We start from the raw sequence: 19,082 nt of genomic DNA on the forward strand, positions 1-19,082 counted from the left end.
CCAACAAGCAATGGGAGATTTGAATTTTGGATATCTTCCAACATTAGGATGATGAATATTTTCTAAATTTTAGTTACAGAATGTGATAAGGTGAAATGACAATATCTTAAGCTATGAGAGGGGGATTCGAACTCGAGTGCAGAATGGGGAGTATATCCGCTTTAGCCAATTTAGCTAAGCCCATGTTTGCCACTTTGAACATTTTTGGTATAAGTAAATAGTTATTTAGTAGTTGAGATTTGGATTTATCATGGTTCAATATAGTTTACATGAAATTCTTACTTTAATCTGAAGGATACCCTTTTACACTTAGAAATTTAAGATTTAAGTTTCAAGTTATTCGCAGATCCCTCTAAGCCATAAACATGCATAATCCTAAAGAAAGTAGGCAAATTAGTGTAATATTTTCATTAAGTTACATTTCGAATTTATGTGGGGTAGTATATAGGGTATAATTTAAAAGTGAAGGATTCAATGTTTCTAGCTATGACTTTATGATACTCCAGAGAATGTGCTAGTGTATGTCGTCCCCTTCCTTGGATCGTAATAAATTAGCCCCAAAATAACCTCATAAAACAAATGAACTACGGTCTTACATCATTTAACATTCACAAGTGTACGATAAAGTCTGAGTAAATATTTCGTTAGTATTGAGATTTTTTTGTTGTAAGATTTTGTATTGAGAATAATGTGAACTGTGCAGCTCTTTATAGAGTAGATGGATAGACTTTTTTGTACTAACGGATTCTGGCCATAATCCACAAAAATATAAGCCAATGTGGTCTACTTTAAGAATTGTAGACAATGACACTTTTAAGATTTCTTCTATTTTTAGGTAGTGCTGACTCCTGCTTAGTCTGCCCCCGCCAACCCACCCACCATAAGTGGGCGAGTCTAATGTCCTCCAAAGTTGATTTGGTCTCATAGACATGTACCATCCTACATCCTTAATAGAAACATGCACAAAGGTCAAACAATTTGTAATAAAAGCGCTGAAATCATAGAATTAGAATATTTTTCTCGAAGTAATAAGGAGTTTGTAACTCAAGTGATTAAGAGTATTTACTTATACATCTGAGGTCTTAGGTTCAATTTCCTCTCTCCAAATATCACATGTACAAAAATACATAAATAAATTATGCATATTGGGTCATTATTTTACCATTTATGAGTTAGATACCCTAGGTACGTAAAAATAATAAAAATAATATGGTTTGCATTAATTTAATACATCACATATGTATTATATAAAAATAACCAAAGTAATTAAAGACTGGGGTCATAAAACCTTGGGAGAAAGAAAAGTTGAGGGTGTAAAGCAAAGGTGAAGAGAATTTCTTAGTCCGTTGGGTTAAGTATATTGCGAAACACATGAAACATGAGCTCCTTTTATTTGATTTTCTTTATCTTATGTTCCCGAACTTGCATTGGTAAAAGCATAGACAACACCTTATGGTGTCCCTAGCTCTATATATATTTATATATATATTTGTTCCCATGATCACGCCAGGATGGCTTCAACTTTTGGCAAATTAATTAATGTTAATTAAACTAGAGCTAGGAAGGTTCCGTATATACACTTGTCGTGTTGCGGTTAGCTATTAATCACTAGAATTAAGTAATTTTTGGATGTTTTGGATATATCACGTGGCTAGTGTACCATCTAATAGACTTACGATATGTGGGGTATTTCTAATGGAGCCAGCCGCATGTCATAAAGAGCAATATAGTAAGTTAGAGAATAATTCAATGTTATATGTGTATTAGATGATACACCAACCACATGCTGTATCTGGAACAATTAAAAATTTCCACTTGCACTTTGCACAACATCTTCATTAACTATTCCCTTCTGGGGTTTTATTTCATCCAAACTTCACCATGAAGGCCTCACAAGAACATTTCTTGAAGCATTTGACAAGCAACAACATGAAGTATATGATTTTCACTTTCACTGGAGAATAAGGAATCTGATTTATACACAACCTGTCATTCCTAAAGCCAGCAGAAAAGTGGCTGGGCTACTTATGAAGGAGTCTATTTCTCCCATATGAAAAAGCACCATGCGAGCTCACCCAACAACCTGTAAAGAGTGAGTAAATTTAAAAAACTATGCTTAACTTCTTCCTTAATCTTATCCCAATATTTTAATAAAAAAGAAACAAAAAAGAAACATGCGTACATCTCATAACAACCCAAGTACATACCATAAACTGAAACTCTGAAATTAGTACATTTGTCAGACATGTTGGGCACTACCAAATCCGTAATTCTCATGACATTGACCATTTCCTCCTTTCTCTTCACAATTTCTGAGCAATATTCCAATTGCAGCCCCATCAATCCCATGAACATTACCAACTGCAAGAAACTAATCACTCTGGGAGCTGAATTTGGGTGGAACATTCACAGCAACAACCAAATTGATATCTTGCTCAGCATTAAAATTTCTGGTGATGACAGAGCAAAATGGCTAGCCTGGGGTGTGAACCCAGGTCCACACCGGCCGAAGATGGTCGGGACCAGGGCTATTATAGGCATTTCACAGCCCAATGGGACTTTGGCAGTCAGGAAGTACAACATCACCAGTGATACAAGGCTGGGTTGTAGGCTGCAGCCTTCACAAGATTTTGATGATGTCATCGTCAAAACCATGAAAGGTGATGTGCAGGCTGATAAATACATGTCAATATTTGCAACCCTAATTTTGCCTCCTGATCCAGCTGCATATAACATTTCAAAGCTGAACCATGTCTGGCAAGTTGGGTTTGAAGCTGATGATGTTCATCTGGAGCCTAAGATGCATTCCACTGCTCTCCAGAATGTGGACAGCACAGAAACTCTGAACTTGACCTCTGCCCGCGGTATTAGCATAGGACATCGCCGGCACCACCTCAGAAAGGTAAGATATGCCAACTTAGACTGAGATCATTCACCGTTTTACTAATTTTTCTTCTTTTTTTATCAACAACTTTTTGTTTGCTTGGTAATAGGTGCATGGGATTCTGAATATTGTGGGGTGGGGAACACTGTTGCCATTGGGAGTGATTATAGCAAGGTACTACAGAAGATATCCTTTTCATTGTCAAAAATGGTATGTCCTTCACGTCTCCTGCCAGATTGTTGGTTACAGCCTGGGCACAACTGGTTGGGCAATCGGGCTATGGCTTGGACATGCTTCCAGACACTATAGCTTCCCCACTCACCGAATTCTCGCCATGTTCATATTTGCATTCACCACGTTACAAGTAAGTATAATTACCACTCCTCTCTCTCTCTCTCTCTCTCTCTCTCTCTTCCATTGTGTCTTCAATCTGTCCGACACATGATGGCCTACAGGTCTTTTTTGTGCAAGTAAAACTGTTTCGTATCACGTAATGACAGAATAATTTAGTTAAACAATGACATGTGTTTAAAGTTTAATCTTAATATTTTATTTCTTGACACATGTCATCTCTATAACGTTGTTCCGTACAAAACATTCGTGGTCTTGGTGAAGCTTGACATGGTTTTATGTATAGTAGATGCTTGCCTTGCGTTTAAAGCCCACCCCAAGTGATGACTACCGCAAGTACTGGGACATGTACCATCATTTTCTAGGGTATGCACTGCTGGCTGTGATCTCAGTGAACATATTCAATGGCATTGCCATCTTGAAGCCAGATAAAACCTGGCTATGGGCTTACATCGGGGTCCTTTCTGTATTTGCTGTCATTGCGTTGGGTATGGAGATTTTCACTTGGGGTAAGTTCATATTTACATCACGAAAAAATAGACAAGCACCCATCAGAGCACTATCTGAAGATAATAATGCAGAAGCACCTCAAGCGGGGCAGGGCCCACAAGCCAATTAACACGGCCGAGATTTTTTTTTTTTTTTTTTTTGGGTTAGATTATACGGCCAAGTGTGAAGACTCATGAATTTTAATTCACATGTACTCTTGTTAATTGCTTGTTAATTAGTCTATGTTTCTGCACTCTTTTTTGATTCCATGTTCCATCTAGCTTGGACTTTGGAATTAAAGATTGGGTAAGATCATACTTGATCTTGATGTACTTCTTGAGCAACTCCTATTTTAGGTTTTTTGGTTTTGACTTGATTGTTAGAAACTTCACGTTGCCAATTAAATTAGTTTATCTTGCTATTTCTTTAATGTTGTCTCATGATCCGAACTTGTTCATAGTTTAAATCTCATCTCAAATGTCATCCTTAAAAAAAAATTAATTGAATTGAAAATCATTTAGGTCCTTTAAAAATCTCCTAGTTAAAGAAGATTAGTGCATATTCTTAGTTGGTGGCAGAAAAAAAAAATCAATTGAATTGAAAATTACACCTTTTAAATGTGATCGTTCCTTGGTAACAAATGCCCTAGCTAAGGAATCTAGGGATGGCAAAAATTTCCCTCTTGTCCCCAGCTCTAACGGAGGAGAATTTAAAGAAAAATTAGAGGCGGGTACGAGAATTCCCAAATTTTAAAAATGTATGAACCGAGGACTTTCCGCAATTATGTTTCACAATATCCTTCTCGACCACTGCAAACATCACTCCCTCTATCTAAGCCGCCTAAACCTAGTGATGTTCCAGGTTTCTTATGAATCAATTTCTTTTTTTTTTTCCTCGTCAAATCCCCAAATTCCCAAATCTAGGTTTTTTGCCTTTTTGCCCTTTCTACTCTTCCGCCTCATTTTAAGGGTATTTTATCATTTCATACAGGATTTACTTTGTTTTAATGTTTTTTTTTTATTATTTTAAAAAATGTGTGTTGTTAGTTTTCTAGTAATTTGATGATAATTAAATGATGTGGCATGTTGAGAATATAAGTCAAGCATACTAACAAACAATCGGATATGGTTCGATACCCTCTATTTCAATATCGCTTCGCTTGTATACAAAAAACAAAAAATCAGAAGTTCCCCTTATTCAAATATGCATGTATACAAAAAAATAAGAAATCAGAAGTTCCCCCTATTCCAATACAGCTTCTATACAAAAAAAACAAGAAATCAGAAGTGAAAAAAGTAAGGCGTCTCTTTAAGAAATTTTTTTTATAAAAAAAAATAGGTAAAATGAGGATGACGTGAAAAATAAGATTGTTTTTTTTGAGTGATGATGGGTGCAAATAGACACCACAAGGTGCAGGAAGAAGAAACCCAATGGCCTTACGTTTATCATATCAACCCCACAACTTCACACTTCACACTTCACAGAAACCAGGACCAAGGCCCAGGAAGAAGAAACCCAATACACAGCTTGCATGGCTGCTCCAGCTGTCGAAAACGCCGCCGTTTCGGCTCTCCGGTCGGTCATGCTCCGATTCCGGCAGGCTGCCGAGCGGTCGGGTCGGAATCCGGGTCAGGTGAGGGTAGTAGCGGTGTCGAAGACTAAGCCCGTTTCTCTCATCCGCCAAGTGTACGACGCCGGCCACCGTCGTTTTGGCGAGAATTACGTCCAGGAAATCCTAGACAAAGCTCCTCAGGTGAGTCCATCTCTCTGCCTCTTTCTCTCTATAAGTATGTGGGGTTAATGATTGCAAACGTTTATGTCTGCAGCTTCCTGAAGACATAGAATGGCATTTTGTTGGGCATTTGCAGAGCAACAAAGCGAAATTGCTTCTGGGTATCCTTTGCTTTTTCCTTTTGTTTTCAGTTTTCAATTACAGTCTCAAAATTCATTTACTTTTACATGACAGATATACGTGGTGTTTGGTTGCTGGAATGAACATTGGAATGAAATTAAAACTGGAAAGATATAAAAGTGATTTAATCAGAATTGGAATAGAATATCCCATTGGGGGAGAGAGTCAGAGTTAAAAGATAAAGTAGGAAAATTTGAAAATTGGTAAAGAACCCAACTTTTGATAAATTGGTACAGAATCTCAAACTCAGAAAATATTGCAACTCTTTTTAGATTTCTGCTGTTTCATATTGTGAGGGTTGGGTGTCTTGGTTTGGGCATAATTCAACAATTTGCAGGTTGTTGGCTTTGTGATAATCTTATAAGTTCTGAGACAGAGATCATATCCTACTTTGAATCTTATGTGGGAATTCTTTTAATAATTTAAGTTACTATGTCTATATGCAGCTGGAGTCCCAAATCTGGCCTTGGTTGAGGGCGTAGACAATGAGAAGGTAAAGACAACTCCAAATATCTGTTTTATTTGCTGAAGGTAATTAACTTATTTTCTGTAAATTTTATTTGGACTTGTCTTTACCTTCATATTATTGTTTATTAGCCAAATTATTGGTAATATGCTGTGGAAACCTTCGTGGATTTCAGTTGATTAATCATTGTGCAGGTGTTATGCGTGTGTTATTACTCAAAATGACATTGTGTTACTTTGTGTATATAATCCACAGATTGCAAACCATCTTGATCGAGCAGTGTCAAACCTTGGTAGAAATCCTTTAAAGGTTTTGGTCCAAGTAAATACCAGTGGAGAAGTATGTAAGTAATTTCAAAATCATCACTCGTTCCTGCAGTAATTAGTCATGTTGTTCAATTGAGCATTAGTATGGCATTGAAATTGTTTGAATCTTTCTCTTCCCTGCTCTCCCTTTTTAGCTGCTTAGAATTATATTTCCCTCAATTAACTTTGTGGTTGTAATGTAACCACAAAAATTCTACATGATAAATGCAACATGTGGTATTTCCTCTGAAGAGCACAACCTATGTGCGTAATAAGTTCAGTAATTATATCATCTCATGTCTCCATATCTTAACATGTCCTTTACCAATGAAAAGACACTTTGCCTGGCCTTCAACTTTTAACTCAGCTGCTTGTTAAGGCAGTCAAAACCTTATGCAGTCAAGGTACGTTATAGTTGGTCACTTGCAGAAAGAAGGCTCATACTCTTTCTAACTATTGAACTAAATTCTATTTCCAGTAATTCAGAGATAAATTTTAATTTGCCCCACCTCACCTACTTCATGTGTTTTTCTGATATTTTCTGCAGCCAAATCTGGTATCGATCCTTCTGGTTGTGTTGAACTTGCAAAACATGTCAAATTTCAGTGCCCAAGTCTAGAGTTTTCTGGCTTAATGACAATAGGGATGCCAGACTATACATCAACTCCAGAAAACTTCAGGGTAACTTTCTTACTTGCTTAGTGGGGTGCATGGAAACTGCTTACAATGGCATTGTTTGGTTCTTGTTTCACAGACCAATCAAAATAAGTTGTCTGTCTCACAAACTGAAGTCATCTGTTTTAAGTGCCTAAACCCTAAACCCTCTGTTTTTCCTATATATTTAAAATAGAATTGAATCATTTGATACTCATTTAATGTTGTTTTCTTTGGGAACGAAATGGTAATTTGTAGGCTATGTAATTTAGTGTTAATCTTTCCCCTCCCTGACCTTAGTCCTCCTGTGGGTTGGACTCGAGACCTTTACTTATTAAAAGGGAGAGGTACTGGTATCGCCTTGGTTTTATTTTTGGCCAGTAGTATCACTTTGGCTACAAGGACTAGTAAATATCCATTTAATGTTTGAAGTCCCCGTTACTGAGTTTCATTTATATTATTTTTTCTTTTGGGATATTTCATTTATTTTCCCCCCGTCTTTTTTGTTGTTCATTAATTTGATTAGGTTTTATATCTTGTAATTCAACAGATGCTATCTAAGTGTAGAGCTCAGGTCTGCAAGGCACTTGATATGGCAGAGGAGCACTGTGAGCTATCAATGGGCATGTCTGGTGAGTTTGAACAAGCGGTATGAAATGCCCTATCTTGACATTGAACTTCAAAGAAATTGCAACAAACTCATATTTTCGAAACGACTGAATGACAGTTGTTGCTATATCCTTTATTACAACTTAAATAGAACAACCTGTGCAAATTTGAACTTATTATCCAGTATTCTACTAAGCAATGGTTGGATTGGATCATACAGCAGTTATCTGAAGACCTAGACCTTTGTGGCGATTTTAAATGTAATATTTAAGAATCATCTTAAGGAAGAAATGATTAACACTCTTGATTGTCCTGTGCAGATTGAAATGGGCAGCACCAATGTCAGAATTGGATCCACCATATTCGGGCCAAGGGATTATGCTAAGAAGCAACCAGATTAGTATCTTCCAACCCCTGCCCTTCATGCCTTTATGTGTTTCTATGTGTTTATTGATCCTGGCAAAGCTTGTATCCCTCTTTTTCAGTTGTATGGTGTAACAATCATTAACTATCATTCTGCTCATCATATGCAGCTCCTCACCTTTATTGTAATCAAATCATGTACCACAAAATCTTTCATGTATTGCTATATTTGTTATGAAGTCTTTCTTACAGAGCCTATGGTTGGACTCCCCTTTTAAATAATTAAGAGAATATGGAAAAAAATACGGAGAAAACCATCTATTCGACAATAAAATGGATAAATCACCAATTTTTACTCTTTATTTCGTGCTAATATGTAATTAATTTTCTGTCTTAGTTGGAAGGCTCTTCCAATCATAGTGATTTGTCCTTCTAATTGCACAATGGTCCCGTCTGAATGAGCCCCTAGCATCCTGTATCTAATCATTAGACAATATAAGTCTAATAGATGGTAGGTCTAGGTTACAAGATTGATTATGGAGGTCGAGGACTTGGACATACATTGATACTGTCTAATCATTAGCAAATGCAAGTCTAATAGATGGTGGGAATATAAGGTTCGTGGGGAAATATAACAGAGGAATGAATCAAAATATGGTAACTTTTTTATTATTATTGGTGCAATTTGATTGGCTTACATTGATACTGTTTTTACTGAGTTACAACTGATCATAGGAAATTATAGTTACACAAGTAAAATAAATATATGGTTCAAGACTTGCAGAAGGAAAAATTACCCTGCAGATCTTGTTCTTCAAGGAATTTTTATTTAATTCAGGACGTCGAAGTTGTGGGGCACCTGTATTACAGGTTTTGTGCAAGCTGGTGGGTTTTGTTTGCCGTCAGTTATAACATCTACTTTTGAGCATGCTGATACAGCCGGTCCCTCAGGACCCTTGTAACTTAGGTTGATGTCTCTCAACTGAATATTCTGGCACGGCTTCGTTTCGCTACACTTGAGAGTAACAGCATTTGGTGTGCTTGAAGTACCCCAAATGTTAATCATCTTGACATCTACAATCTGAATTTGGGATGATTCCTGCACGCAATGAAAGCGATTAATCCAATTTATAAATCACAATGTGCATAAATTATTAGGGGAGCACGTCCATCTGTGCGTCCTCTGTTAAAGGACAGATTTTGTATCGATAACATGTTGGTGTATTTTTTTTATTTTATGTCGGTATGTTATCAACACTATATTAACAGTCCGTCTGTAAAGAAACACATTGTATACCACATCTATAATTAGGCGTACACTGTGTAGTTGGTTTATAGTTACGTACCGTTGCACTGCACCTACGAGCAGGGCAATAATTTTGATCGATGACTATAGGGTTTTTGACCTGATCCATTCGAATGTTCTCAACGTAAACATGTGAAACAGTGCCTTGTTTGGAGGGAGCCCATGTTTTGATTCTCACTCCATTGTCAGTACCAACAAAGGAGCAGTTTCTTATGTCCACAAAAGAAACATCATTATTATTTCCCCTGCCAAGGCTTCCAATGCTCATTCCATGCCTGGTCCACAGTGAACACCGCTAACGGTGATCTTGCTTGATCCGGCGCTGAAGGATATGCAGTCGTCCCCGGTGGCGATCACGGAGTCCAAAATTTGGACGTTGGACGACGAACCAATGTGGATTCCGTCGGTGTTGGGGCTTTCAGCGGGAGCTGATATGTTAACGTTGGTAACTTTAACGTCTTTGCATGCAAAGAAGTTGATGTGGAGATTTTTGCTGTTAATCGATGTTATGTGATCTATGTTTAGATTTGTGACGAAATCAAATCTCAAATTCTGAAAAAAAATAAGGCAAACACAACACAAACATTAGCAATAAACTAGACATACCATATATATACTTTTCGCATTCAAGTCCATGATATATATATTGAACAAAATGAAGGGCAAGAACTTACTGCAGGGAGTCGCATGCATTCTGGATCTTCCAGGCAGTTGTTATGGTGCCAAGCAGAGGGTCCTTGCCCATCCAATAAACCACCACCATTGATGTTCAAGTTGTCAACGTGTTGGAATTTGATCCAATGGTCTATATCAACCGAAGATTGGACCCCCTTGGGAGCCAGTAGGGTCCCTTCTATCTGCAACCCAATTGGTCCCTTGCATTCCCCTTTCAAAATCACTGGCCTTACCAAGTATTTCCCGGTTGGAAATAAGATCACACCACCTCCAATTGTTTGACAAGCTTGAGTCCATGCATCAGTGAAGGCCTAGAAATAAAAATAACAAATAAATATTGACATCCCCATCATAATCTTAACATTTGGATTTAGACAAACTCAGAAAGATTACCTTGCTGTTATCAGTTTTTCCATCAGCAACGCCGCCGTTTTTCGTCACATCAAAAACTGTTTGCTTAGCTCGAACTCTGGAAATGGATACCACCACCAAGAACACAAAGCAAACAAATTGACCAACCAAGCTGGAAACCATTTTCATATTTTCACTTTAATTTTTGTTTACCAGTGATCTTCTTCAATCACATGTCTCTATTGATGTTATGGATCATGTGTTTTTATATGCTGTTTGTGCAGATAGAAATGGAATGATACCACCATATGATTTTGTTTCTGATTTTGTTTCTAATTTTGTTTTGATTGAATTTCTTTTAAAGGGTTTAAGAAAATCTGTTCCTCCCAAATTGAAAGCTTTTTGTTTTTTTTATTTTCGTACATTTTATATGTATTAGAGGAAGGGAGTTGATTTTCTTCTTCTTCTTCTTCCAATATAGATTGGTTTTGTAATCTTTGTTTTCCTTTTAAGAGGATTCATTTGCAATTCACATTCACATGGTCTGTGGTACACGTTTAGGGCGGGTTGGTGTTGAACGGGAAATTTTCACAAAAGCAATCAGCCAGGAATTTGACTTGGGATATATTTGAAATTTTTGTCCCTGCAGTCTTATCAAGAAAATTAATAATAATAATAATAATGAAAAAAAAATAAGAGAGCTGTTATTTCTACTCATCTGTCCTATTTTCTCACCTATTTTATCTTCAAAATTTTAAAGATAAAATTATCCTTTTGTAAAATTACTTCTAAGGACTTAAGAGGACACACATTTTCACACATAATAAAACACACTTTTAATACCATCAGATTCACCTACTATCAACGATTCAGATTATCGACTTATAAAATATAATTAATGTTATTTTTGTCTATTGTTCTACTTTTTTCCGGAAAATAAATTGGTCTTTCCTAAAATCGGACTTTCTCTCTCCACTCTCACGTTATCTTCTCTAACTCAAAAACTGAAGGAGAAGAACTTTCTAACCCACCAGAGCATGTCTAAACTAAAATCACCTTGAGATGGTTAATCTTTAGTTTCTTGAAGAAAAAAAAAAATAGCCGTAAAAAATTCACATAAGACTTTCTTCTAGCAGGATCATGCTGCCAATGATATATGTCATTGCGTTGGGGCTATCCTGCAAACGTTGAACACAGCTTTAATGGCGCGTGCTCTGTTACATCCTTTTGGGTCAGGAAAAATTTATTCTCTTACATGTTTATAATTTTCTCTCTCCTGGCACATCCTTGTATGCATTTTTCTTCTCCTCTAAACCATCTAGTCCAAGTCTGGTCTAAACCATCTAGTCCAAGTCTGGTGGTGGTATGGCTTTTCCATTTATCCTAGCGCATTCAATCTCATGGTTAAGAAAGAATTTTAACGACATTAGTTCCCCTTTTTTCTTTTTTCTTTTCCTCTCATATTTATTATTAAAATCAGAGCACTTTGATGTTCATGATGATATTGTTAAAGAAACAAAAATTTATAACTGAAGTTTTAATCACAGCTGTTGAATTGAATGAATGTTAATCTAAAAGCATCTCCACCACAGGGCTAAGTCTAAGGCAAGGGCAAGCAAGGGCTGCCACTATTCACGTGAATAGTGTCAGCTTTGCATTTGTGGTTCCACCCACAAGGGCAAAGTCTAGGGCAAGTCTAAGGCAATTACTATTCATTGTACTTTATTTCCTATTTTTTTATACTTTAAACCATTAATTTTGATAATCTTTTGTAATTAAATTTTCGGATAAGATTTTCACCCTCTAAAATTGTGCCACGTGTCCCATATCAGATACGATTTTCAGATATTAAAAAAATTATAATATTAGATTTCGGATAAAATTTTCACCCTCTAAAATTGTGCCACGTGTCCAATGTCGGATAAGATTTTCAGATATTTTTAAAAATTATAATCTCATATTTCAGATAAGATTTTCACCCTCTACAATTGTGCCACGTGTCAAATGTCAGATAAGATTTTGGATATTTTAAAAAATTATAATCTCGATTTTAGATAAGATTTTCATCCTCTAAAATTGTGCCACGTGTCATCTCTATCTTCTAAATCCTCTATAAAACTACACCATCAACTCATACATCTCACACCATCTCTTAGCTATTCCTTCATTTCTCAGATTTTAGAAAACACATTCTACTCTCAATGTCAAACTTGTCGAGGGTGTTGGAGAGGCAACAGAAACAAAGGGAAGAAATCCGGTGTAGCGTGCTCAAGAAGATCGGGACGCCGATGAAGAAGAGGAACAACGCTTGCAGCAGCGGTGTGTATGATGGATCAATCAAGGCAACACCATCGTCGTCGTGCCCCAAATGTGGACAGACGTAGGGAGTCTCGGGGTAAAAATCTCATGGAGGATTATTTTATCCCAAATTCGTTATATCCTGTTTCTAAGTTTCGAGAAAGATATAGAATGCAGCCACATTTGTTCCAAAAAACCATGCATGATATTTGTAATTCGACACATACTTCATTCAAAAGCATGATCTTTGTTGGAGCTTTGGGTCTTATCCGGAGCAAAACTTACAGTTGCTGCGGATGCTTGCTTATGGGGCATCTGCAGAGCAGGTGAATGAGATTGCAAGGATGGGAAAATCTACTGTCCTAGAGTGCTTGGTGAGATTTTGTGATGCAGTGGAAAATTTGTACGAAGGAGTACCTTCAAACCCACGCCAAGAGACCTGCAATGGTTTCTACAAAAAGCGAGGCTCGAGGTTTCCGGGAATGATTGGAAGCATCGATTGCATGCCTTGGCGGTGGAAGAACGCCCTACGCTTGGCAAGGGAGTGCGGAATCGGAAGGGCCAAAAAGTATAATTTTGGAGGTCGTAGCTTCATTCGATTGTTGGGTTTGGCATGCCTTCTTCGGGGTTGCGGATCTCAGAATGACCTCAATGTCCTTGGTCAATCCCGGTGTTCGACGAGGTATTGCGAGGTCATTCTCCCAGTCACGTACCAAATCAACAATACCGTTTACTCTGGTGCGTACTACCTTGCCGACGGAATTTATCCTAGGTGGACGACATTCGTGAAAACAATTCCGAATCCCTAATCCGAGAAGGAAAGAAACTTTGCTTCCTTTCAAGAAGGTTACAGGAAAGACGTGGAGAGGTGTTTCGGTATCTTGCAAGCTCGTTGGGAAATTATTAGAGGTGCTGCTCGGATGCTAGATGAGGAGGTCTGCGGAGTATTATGATGACTTGCATCATCCTTCACAACATGATTGTGGAGGATGAGTATGACTATGATGCTCAAGAGGTATTTGAACCCGATCCAATGAACACATCGTTGACAAGAATATATGAAAGGCCGATTGGACCAAATGGACTACCACTGGAGCCCGAACCCTTACTTCGGGATGATCAATTCAACAACCCCATGATTGATCGGTATCAAGAAATGCAATATTCATATGTTCACGAGATACGTCAAGGTGACTTGGTCGAGCACTTGTGGGAGATGAAAGGCAATCACAATGGATGAAGTCAAGATTAGTGCTTTATTTGGAATTATGCTTTGTTTTTAATTATGTTTTATTTTGTGTGTGGTTTTTTTGGAATTATGCTTTTTATTATTATGCTTTTATGTATGGTTTGTTTTGTGTGTTGTTTGCAATAAATGAAGGTTTTTTTAATTAATATTTGTTTTGATGCTCAAATGTTTTTAATAAATAGTCATTTTATTTAATGCTTTTTTTATTGAATAAAAAGGAAACAATACAACAAATTAAAGGATAATACAACAATACAACATATGGCAAAAGTGTTTTAATACAACCTAATGGTTTTCATCATTTAACCAATCCGTATTGCTAGGTCCGTCGTCATTAAAATTTTTTTTTCTCATCACATCTCTTCGTCGTAGCTTCCAATAGGCCTTTGTTTCGGGAGACATATGGCTCGTATCCATGGCCATGATTTTCATCTCTCTATCCTCTATGTCTTTTTCTTGTGCCATTTGTTGTTGCAGAACAAATGCTTCTTCTCGTGCCATGTCCATTTCATCTTTTTTCAAGTCTCTCTCCATTCTTAGTGAGGTGCTCTTAGCTATTTGCTCTAATAATTGTACACATTCATTGGTCGAAGTGCCCCCTCTCTTGGCTTTTGCCGCCTTTCTCCCAATAGGTCTTGGCGGACGTGGCACAAATGGTGACTCCGTTTCCATTGGGGAGTCCAATGGAGAATCGGTTGATGGAGAATCGTAGAGTGGTGTCTCATTCATCACAATCGGCGGACCGGTGGGAATAATTTTGAATCTCGAACAATCCTTCACAATTTCCCAACAATGGAAATGCACGAAACTTTTTTTGCCTTGCCCCATGGCACCGAACCACATTTGTGTTTGTATCATCTATTAAAAATAAATAATTGGAAGTGCAAGAAACAAAAATTATTATGCAAGAAAATATAAACTATTTTGAAATGCAAAAATAAAATTGATTATGCAAGAAAATATAGACAAATTAAAGGTGCACCAAGAAAAAAAATATATGCAAGAAAAACAAATACAATATGCAATAAAAAAAAAGTGACATTGAATTGATTAAAATGGCAATTATAAATATTTTACCTCATCGGTCAAATTTTGACCGCTTTGAATGTTCGCCTTTGCTTTTGTCAAGGCATTTCTCCATTTCCTTAACTCTTTATTCAGAAGTTTTCATCTACTAGACAACGCCATTTCGGTCCGAATAGAACCCGATCTTTGACAAAATTCTCCATGAATTTTGCTCCACATGTGATGAAACTTCATCTCATTGCCCGTGATAGGGTCATGACTAATGTTCACCCAAGATTGACACAACGCAAGATCTTCATTCGTTGACCACGAGCCTCCAACTTCAATAGAAGATGTCATTTGTTTTTTTTATACAAATGGAAAGTAGTAGAAAAATGTGAGTGGAGAGTAAAAAATATTGGAATGAGAAGAGTTTGTATGGAGAATTAGTGTGGAAGTGAAAAATGTGAGTAGAGATAAAAAAATATTGGAAGGAGAAAAGTTTGTATGAAGAATTGGTGTGGAAAGTGAATAATGTGAGTAAAGAGTAAAAAATATTGGATGGAGAAGAAATTGTATGAAGATTTAGTGTGGAAAGTAAATAAAATGGTTTGGTATTTATAGAGAAAAAATACAGAATTTTTGGGTATTTTTAAAAAAATTCAGAATTTTTTCAATTTTTTTAGCCAAAAGCGAGGACCGTCGGTTCTGGAAAAAATCCATCGGAGAGTCCCCGTCGCCACGTGGCACGCCCGTTGGAGCTGTCGGTGGTGACGTCTGGCGCGACGCCAACGGAAATCAAATTTTTCGTTGGCGCGTGTAATTCCGCGCCAATAAATGAGTTAAAAATCTTGTTGGCGTCGGCGCTTAGCGCCGACGTCACCAAACTCGGGCTTCAACCCGGGCAAGACTTGCCCATGGGCTTCCTCGGGCTCGTGGGACCCACCATGAAACCGGGCTGCAGCTGGGCGCTGGAGCCATCTCGGGCTCTCTCTGGCAGCCCTTTACCCAGTTTGGGTTGGGCACTGGAGGTGCTCTAATGGTTAAAAGTGTCATAATAGATACACAATGATATTTAGTTTGCTTGAATTAATAATTAAAGGGTATTTTAGAGATAATGGTGGGTGGAAAGATAGGCTTGTGTTTTTTCAAATTTATATGGTGGGTAAGAAAATAAGGTAGGAGGGAAAATAGGACAAGGGGGTGGAAATAGCAGCACTCAAAAATAAAAAAGATGTATTTTGTTAGATATGAAACACCAAGAGATAAGTATCTCAGTTGAGAAGTGGTCATCAACTTGAATTCAAACTCGTTATAATAATATATCCTCTATTTGCACCATAATTAACCGAATATATCTAGCCTCAAAACAACTAGCACTAAGACAGACACGCCTTCTCCCCTGCCGAAGGAAGACACTCTCCCAAGGTGCTAGACACCTGCCGAAGCTCTCAAACTGCCTAACCTAATCTCCAAGACACGTGTCACCACCACAGTGACTTGCACAAAGTCTCACATCGAAATTCTACACAAACCTCCCACTTTTACTTCTCTATAAATAGGGAACAATACCCTAGTAAAAAAGGTAACTACTTTCTTACCTTTTACTGTTATTCTACTAAAATTACTACTCTTAGCTGGCTTAAGCATCGGAGAACCTTGGGCGACACCACACCGGTGTCTGAAGCTTAACGATTGCTTCTCCTACTTTGTCTTTGCAGGCTCAAACCTTACAGAAGGTCCTCACCTTCTCCACTGCTGAAGACAAACCCCTTTTCTCTAAGTTGACCCTCTCCGAAAAAGAGCATCAACATCCTCTATAAGAGGCATGATGCCTAGAAGCAAAAAAAAAAAAAAAAGGCGAGGGAATAGAAGAGCTGGGAAGGAGGAGGTAGGAAACAGAGAGAGCCGTAGGAACGAAGAGGAAGAGCAAGCACATAAGAGGATTCCTAGCTATGGTGACTTCTATCATCATAAAAAAAAAAAAAAAAAAAAAAAAGTTAGGAATCTCTCTGTAGCAAAGCTCTGCTCAAAGACTTCCAAGGAAGCACTCAACATCCAGTACAATCAACCCATGGGAATTCTTGGCTATGATGATTTCAATCATCACAAATTAAGTCAAGAATCTACTCTAAGTCGTATCTCCTCTCAAATACCTTCACGACATCATCCAGTTATGGATTGACAGCCAAGATGATTTCAATCATTTATGAGATCAAGTCCTGGTCTGCTCCAAGGTGCAGCTCCTTTCAGACGCTTTCAGGATGTGCTCAACATCCTATCACAAGCACTCTGTAAAGATTGCTTATTATGATGGGCGAACCATCACAAAAATCAAATCTGGTGGCTTTGCAGGGAAAGCACGAATAGAGGTTTGTCTCTGACGTGGGTTGTGCCGCGGGGAGATAGCAGAGAAAAGAAAAAAAAAATTAACGAAGGCATTCGTTCAAATACCCAGTCATGGTACCAACTGTTTTTTGTCCTTCAATGACAACAAGACAAGTTAATTGTCTTTTAAATAAGAGCTTCACAATATCTGCAGTAGGAAAAAAATATTTTTGCTTTTTGCACATCAACGGAAAAAGCCTGCAAGGGTTAGCCCACCACGTGCAAAAAATCAGCCATGCTGAAGAAACAAAACAAAATAAAGAGTAAGTGTGGCTGTGAACCCACCACTTGCGAATTCAAAAGGAAGGGGACTTCTTCCTCTTTGACTTGCAGCAGAGTAAGGAAAAAAGAAGTCTTGAACTTCACGGACTTGCATGTCTAAAGTGAATCCAAGATTATAAAAAAGGGATGGGTTGCAACTTTACATGCAGCAAAGCAAAGAACTTGAATTATGTTCGGATTCCATGCATGGAGCTTATGTCCCCGCATCATGTGAAGGCCAAAAAAGCTTAGTTTTTGTTCCACGCCACTTGCAAGTCATTACCCCAATTTAAAATTAATTGGGACCAAGAAGACTGGTTAGAAGCCGCAGCACAATCTACTAGTCTACGACCCAATGGTCTACAGCTCCCCTGTATAATGAATTCGTCTCATATCTCAAGTATCGACTGTTTAAATACAACGGGATCATTCCTTTGCAGGACTCAAGTTTAATGGAAGTACCTTTTAAAAAATCCAATTTACGGAAGTCTCAAATTCGCAAGTTGTGGATAAATGGGCTAAAATAAAAAAGGTCCCATTAATTCCCAATGAAGACTCAAGTGGTACAAGACCACACCAAACTCCAAGTGTTACAAAACCATGCCAAAAACCCAAGTGGTACAAAAACATATCAAAGGCCAAGTGGTACAAAACCACACTAGATGTCAAGGGGTACAAAACCACTTCAAAAGCCACACTAAGAAATGTGGGAATCAACCATTGTGACAAATAAGCTATTCAAAAACGAATGCCAAGCGACTCAACCATGCTGTAACGGTGACTCCAGTCCAAATAAATAATTGGTCATGCGCTGAGCATCAAGCTCAACTCCCAAAAGATTTTATAGGAGCATCAATATGGATTAATGGGTTTTGTTGATCACAAAAGCTCATTAATCTCAAATCCTCCAAATCATGCATGGATACAAATGCATGTGTCAATGATCAAATTAAATTAGTGGGTTCATCAAAATTCCCCATTAGTTTTCTTTGATATCGACAATAAAAAAAATGGTACAACACCATTCCAAATTTTCTCATGGGTCATCTACCCAGGCAAATTTCAATGAGATGAAATTCAAATATCTCGAATATAAATTCTCAATTATTGGGCCACACTTACCCATTAATTACCAAATTCCGGAACTACGCCAGTTTGATCCCGTCAAGAGTACATAGGCAGTCTAACATCTCAATAGACGCAACCGCAACCAAATTTAAATCCTTGGTTTATCTTAACCAAATTTGGCCAAAACACTTTCCCAAGTGCAATTGTCAATTTTTAGGAATAATTAATGGGATAATTAAAATTACTCATTATTTTTCTTGGACATTGACAACAAGAAAAGTGGTACAAAACCATCCCATTTTTCAAGGGTCATCTACCCATGCAAATTTCATTGAGATTACATTCAAATCTCTCAAACAGAAATTCTCAATTAGTGGGCCACACTTACCCATTAATTTCCAATTTTTCCCATGAGTCATCTACCTATGAAAATTTCCAAAATGTCCCA

The 19,082-nt window shown here is 37.6% G+C and overlaps 3 protein-coding genes across 4 annotated transcripts; 2 read left to right on the forward strand and 1 right to left on the reverse strand.

Annotated features, from left to right (window-relative positions):
• The first annotated feature begins 2,227 nt into the window (after nt 1–2,227).
• LOC103326415 (cytochrome b561 and DOMON domain-containing protein At5g35735-like) lies at nt 2,228–4,110 on the forward strand. Of its 2 annotated transcripts, none has more exons than XM_008228628.3 (3): nt 2,228–2,902; nt 2,994–3,248; nt 3,525–4,110. In XM_008228628.3, exons 1-3 carry the CDS (start codon nt 2,246–2,248, stop codon nt 3,852–3,854), a joined length of 1,242 nt encoding a protein of 413 aa, XP_008226850.2. In that variant the 5' UTR covers nt 2,228–2,245; the 3' UTR covers nt 3,855–4,110. The 2 variants fall into 2 exon arrangements, with proteins under 2 accessions (XP_008226850.2, XP_088904738.1); XM_089048612.1 differs by having other exon boundaries at nt 3,522–3,663.
• Nucleotides 4,111–5,151: 1,041 nt separating this feature from the next.
• On the forward strand, nt 5,152–8,289 carry LOC103326414 (uncharacterized). The gene is made up of 7 exons (XM_008228627.3): nt 5,152–5,477; nt 5,551–5,617; nt 6,083–6,129; nt 6,358–6,445; nt 6,955–7,088; nt 7,612–7,710; nt 7,991–8,289. The coding sequence occupies exons 1-7, from the start codon at nt 5,256–5,258 to the stop codon at nt 8,069–8,071; spliced, it is 738 nt and encodes a 245-aa protein (XP_008226849.2). The 5' UTR covers nt 5,152–5,255; the 3' UTR covers nt 8,072–8,289.
• Nucleotides 8,290–8,862: 573 nt separating this feature from the next.
• On the reverse strand, nt 8,863–10,548 carry LOC103326487 (polygalacturonase-like). Its single transcript, XM_089048733.1, has 5 exons — nt 10,408–10,548; nt 10,014–10,325; nt 9,640–9,891; nt 9,380–9,439; nt 8,863–9,132 (listed from the first exon to the last, which is right to left on the reverse strand). Exons 1-5 carry the CDS (start codon nt 10,546–10,548, stop codon nt 8,863–8,865), a joined length of 1,035 nt encoding a protein of 344 aa, XP_088904859.1.
• Between the last annotated feature and the right edge of the window lie 8,534 nt (nt 10,549–19,082).

Source organism: Prunus mume, linkage group LG3 (genome assembly GCF_029339155.1).
Source record: "Prunus mume cultivar Tortuosa linkage group LG3, ASM2933915v1, whole genome shotgun sequence".
In the NCBI taxonomy this organism is placed as follows: domain Eukaryota; kingdom Viridiplantae; phylum Streptophyta; class Magnoliopsida; order Rosales; family Rosaceae; genus Prunus; species Prunus mume.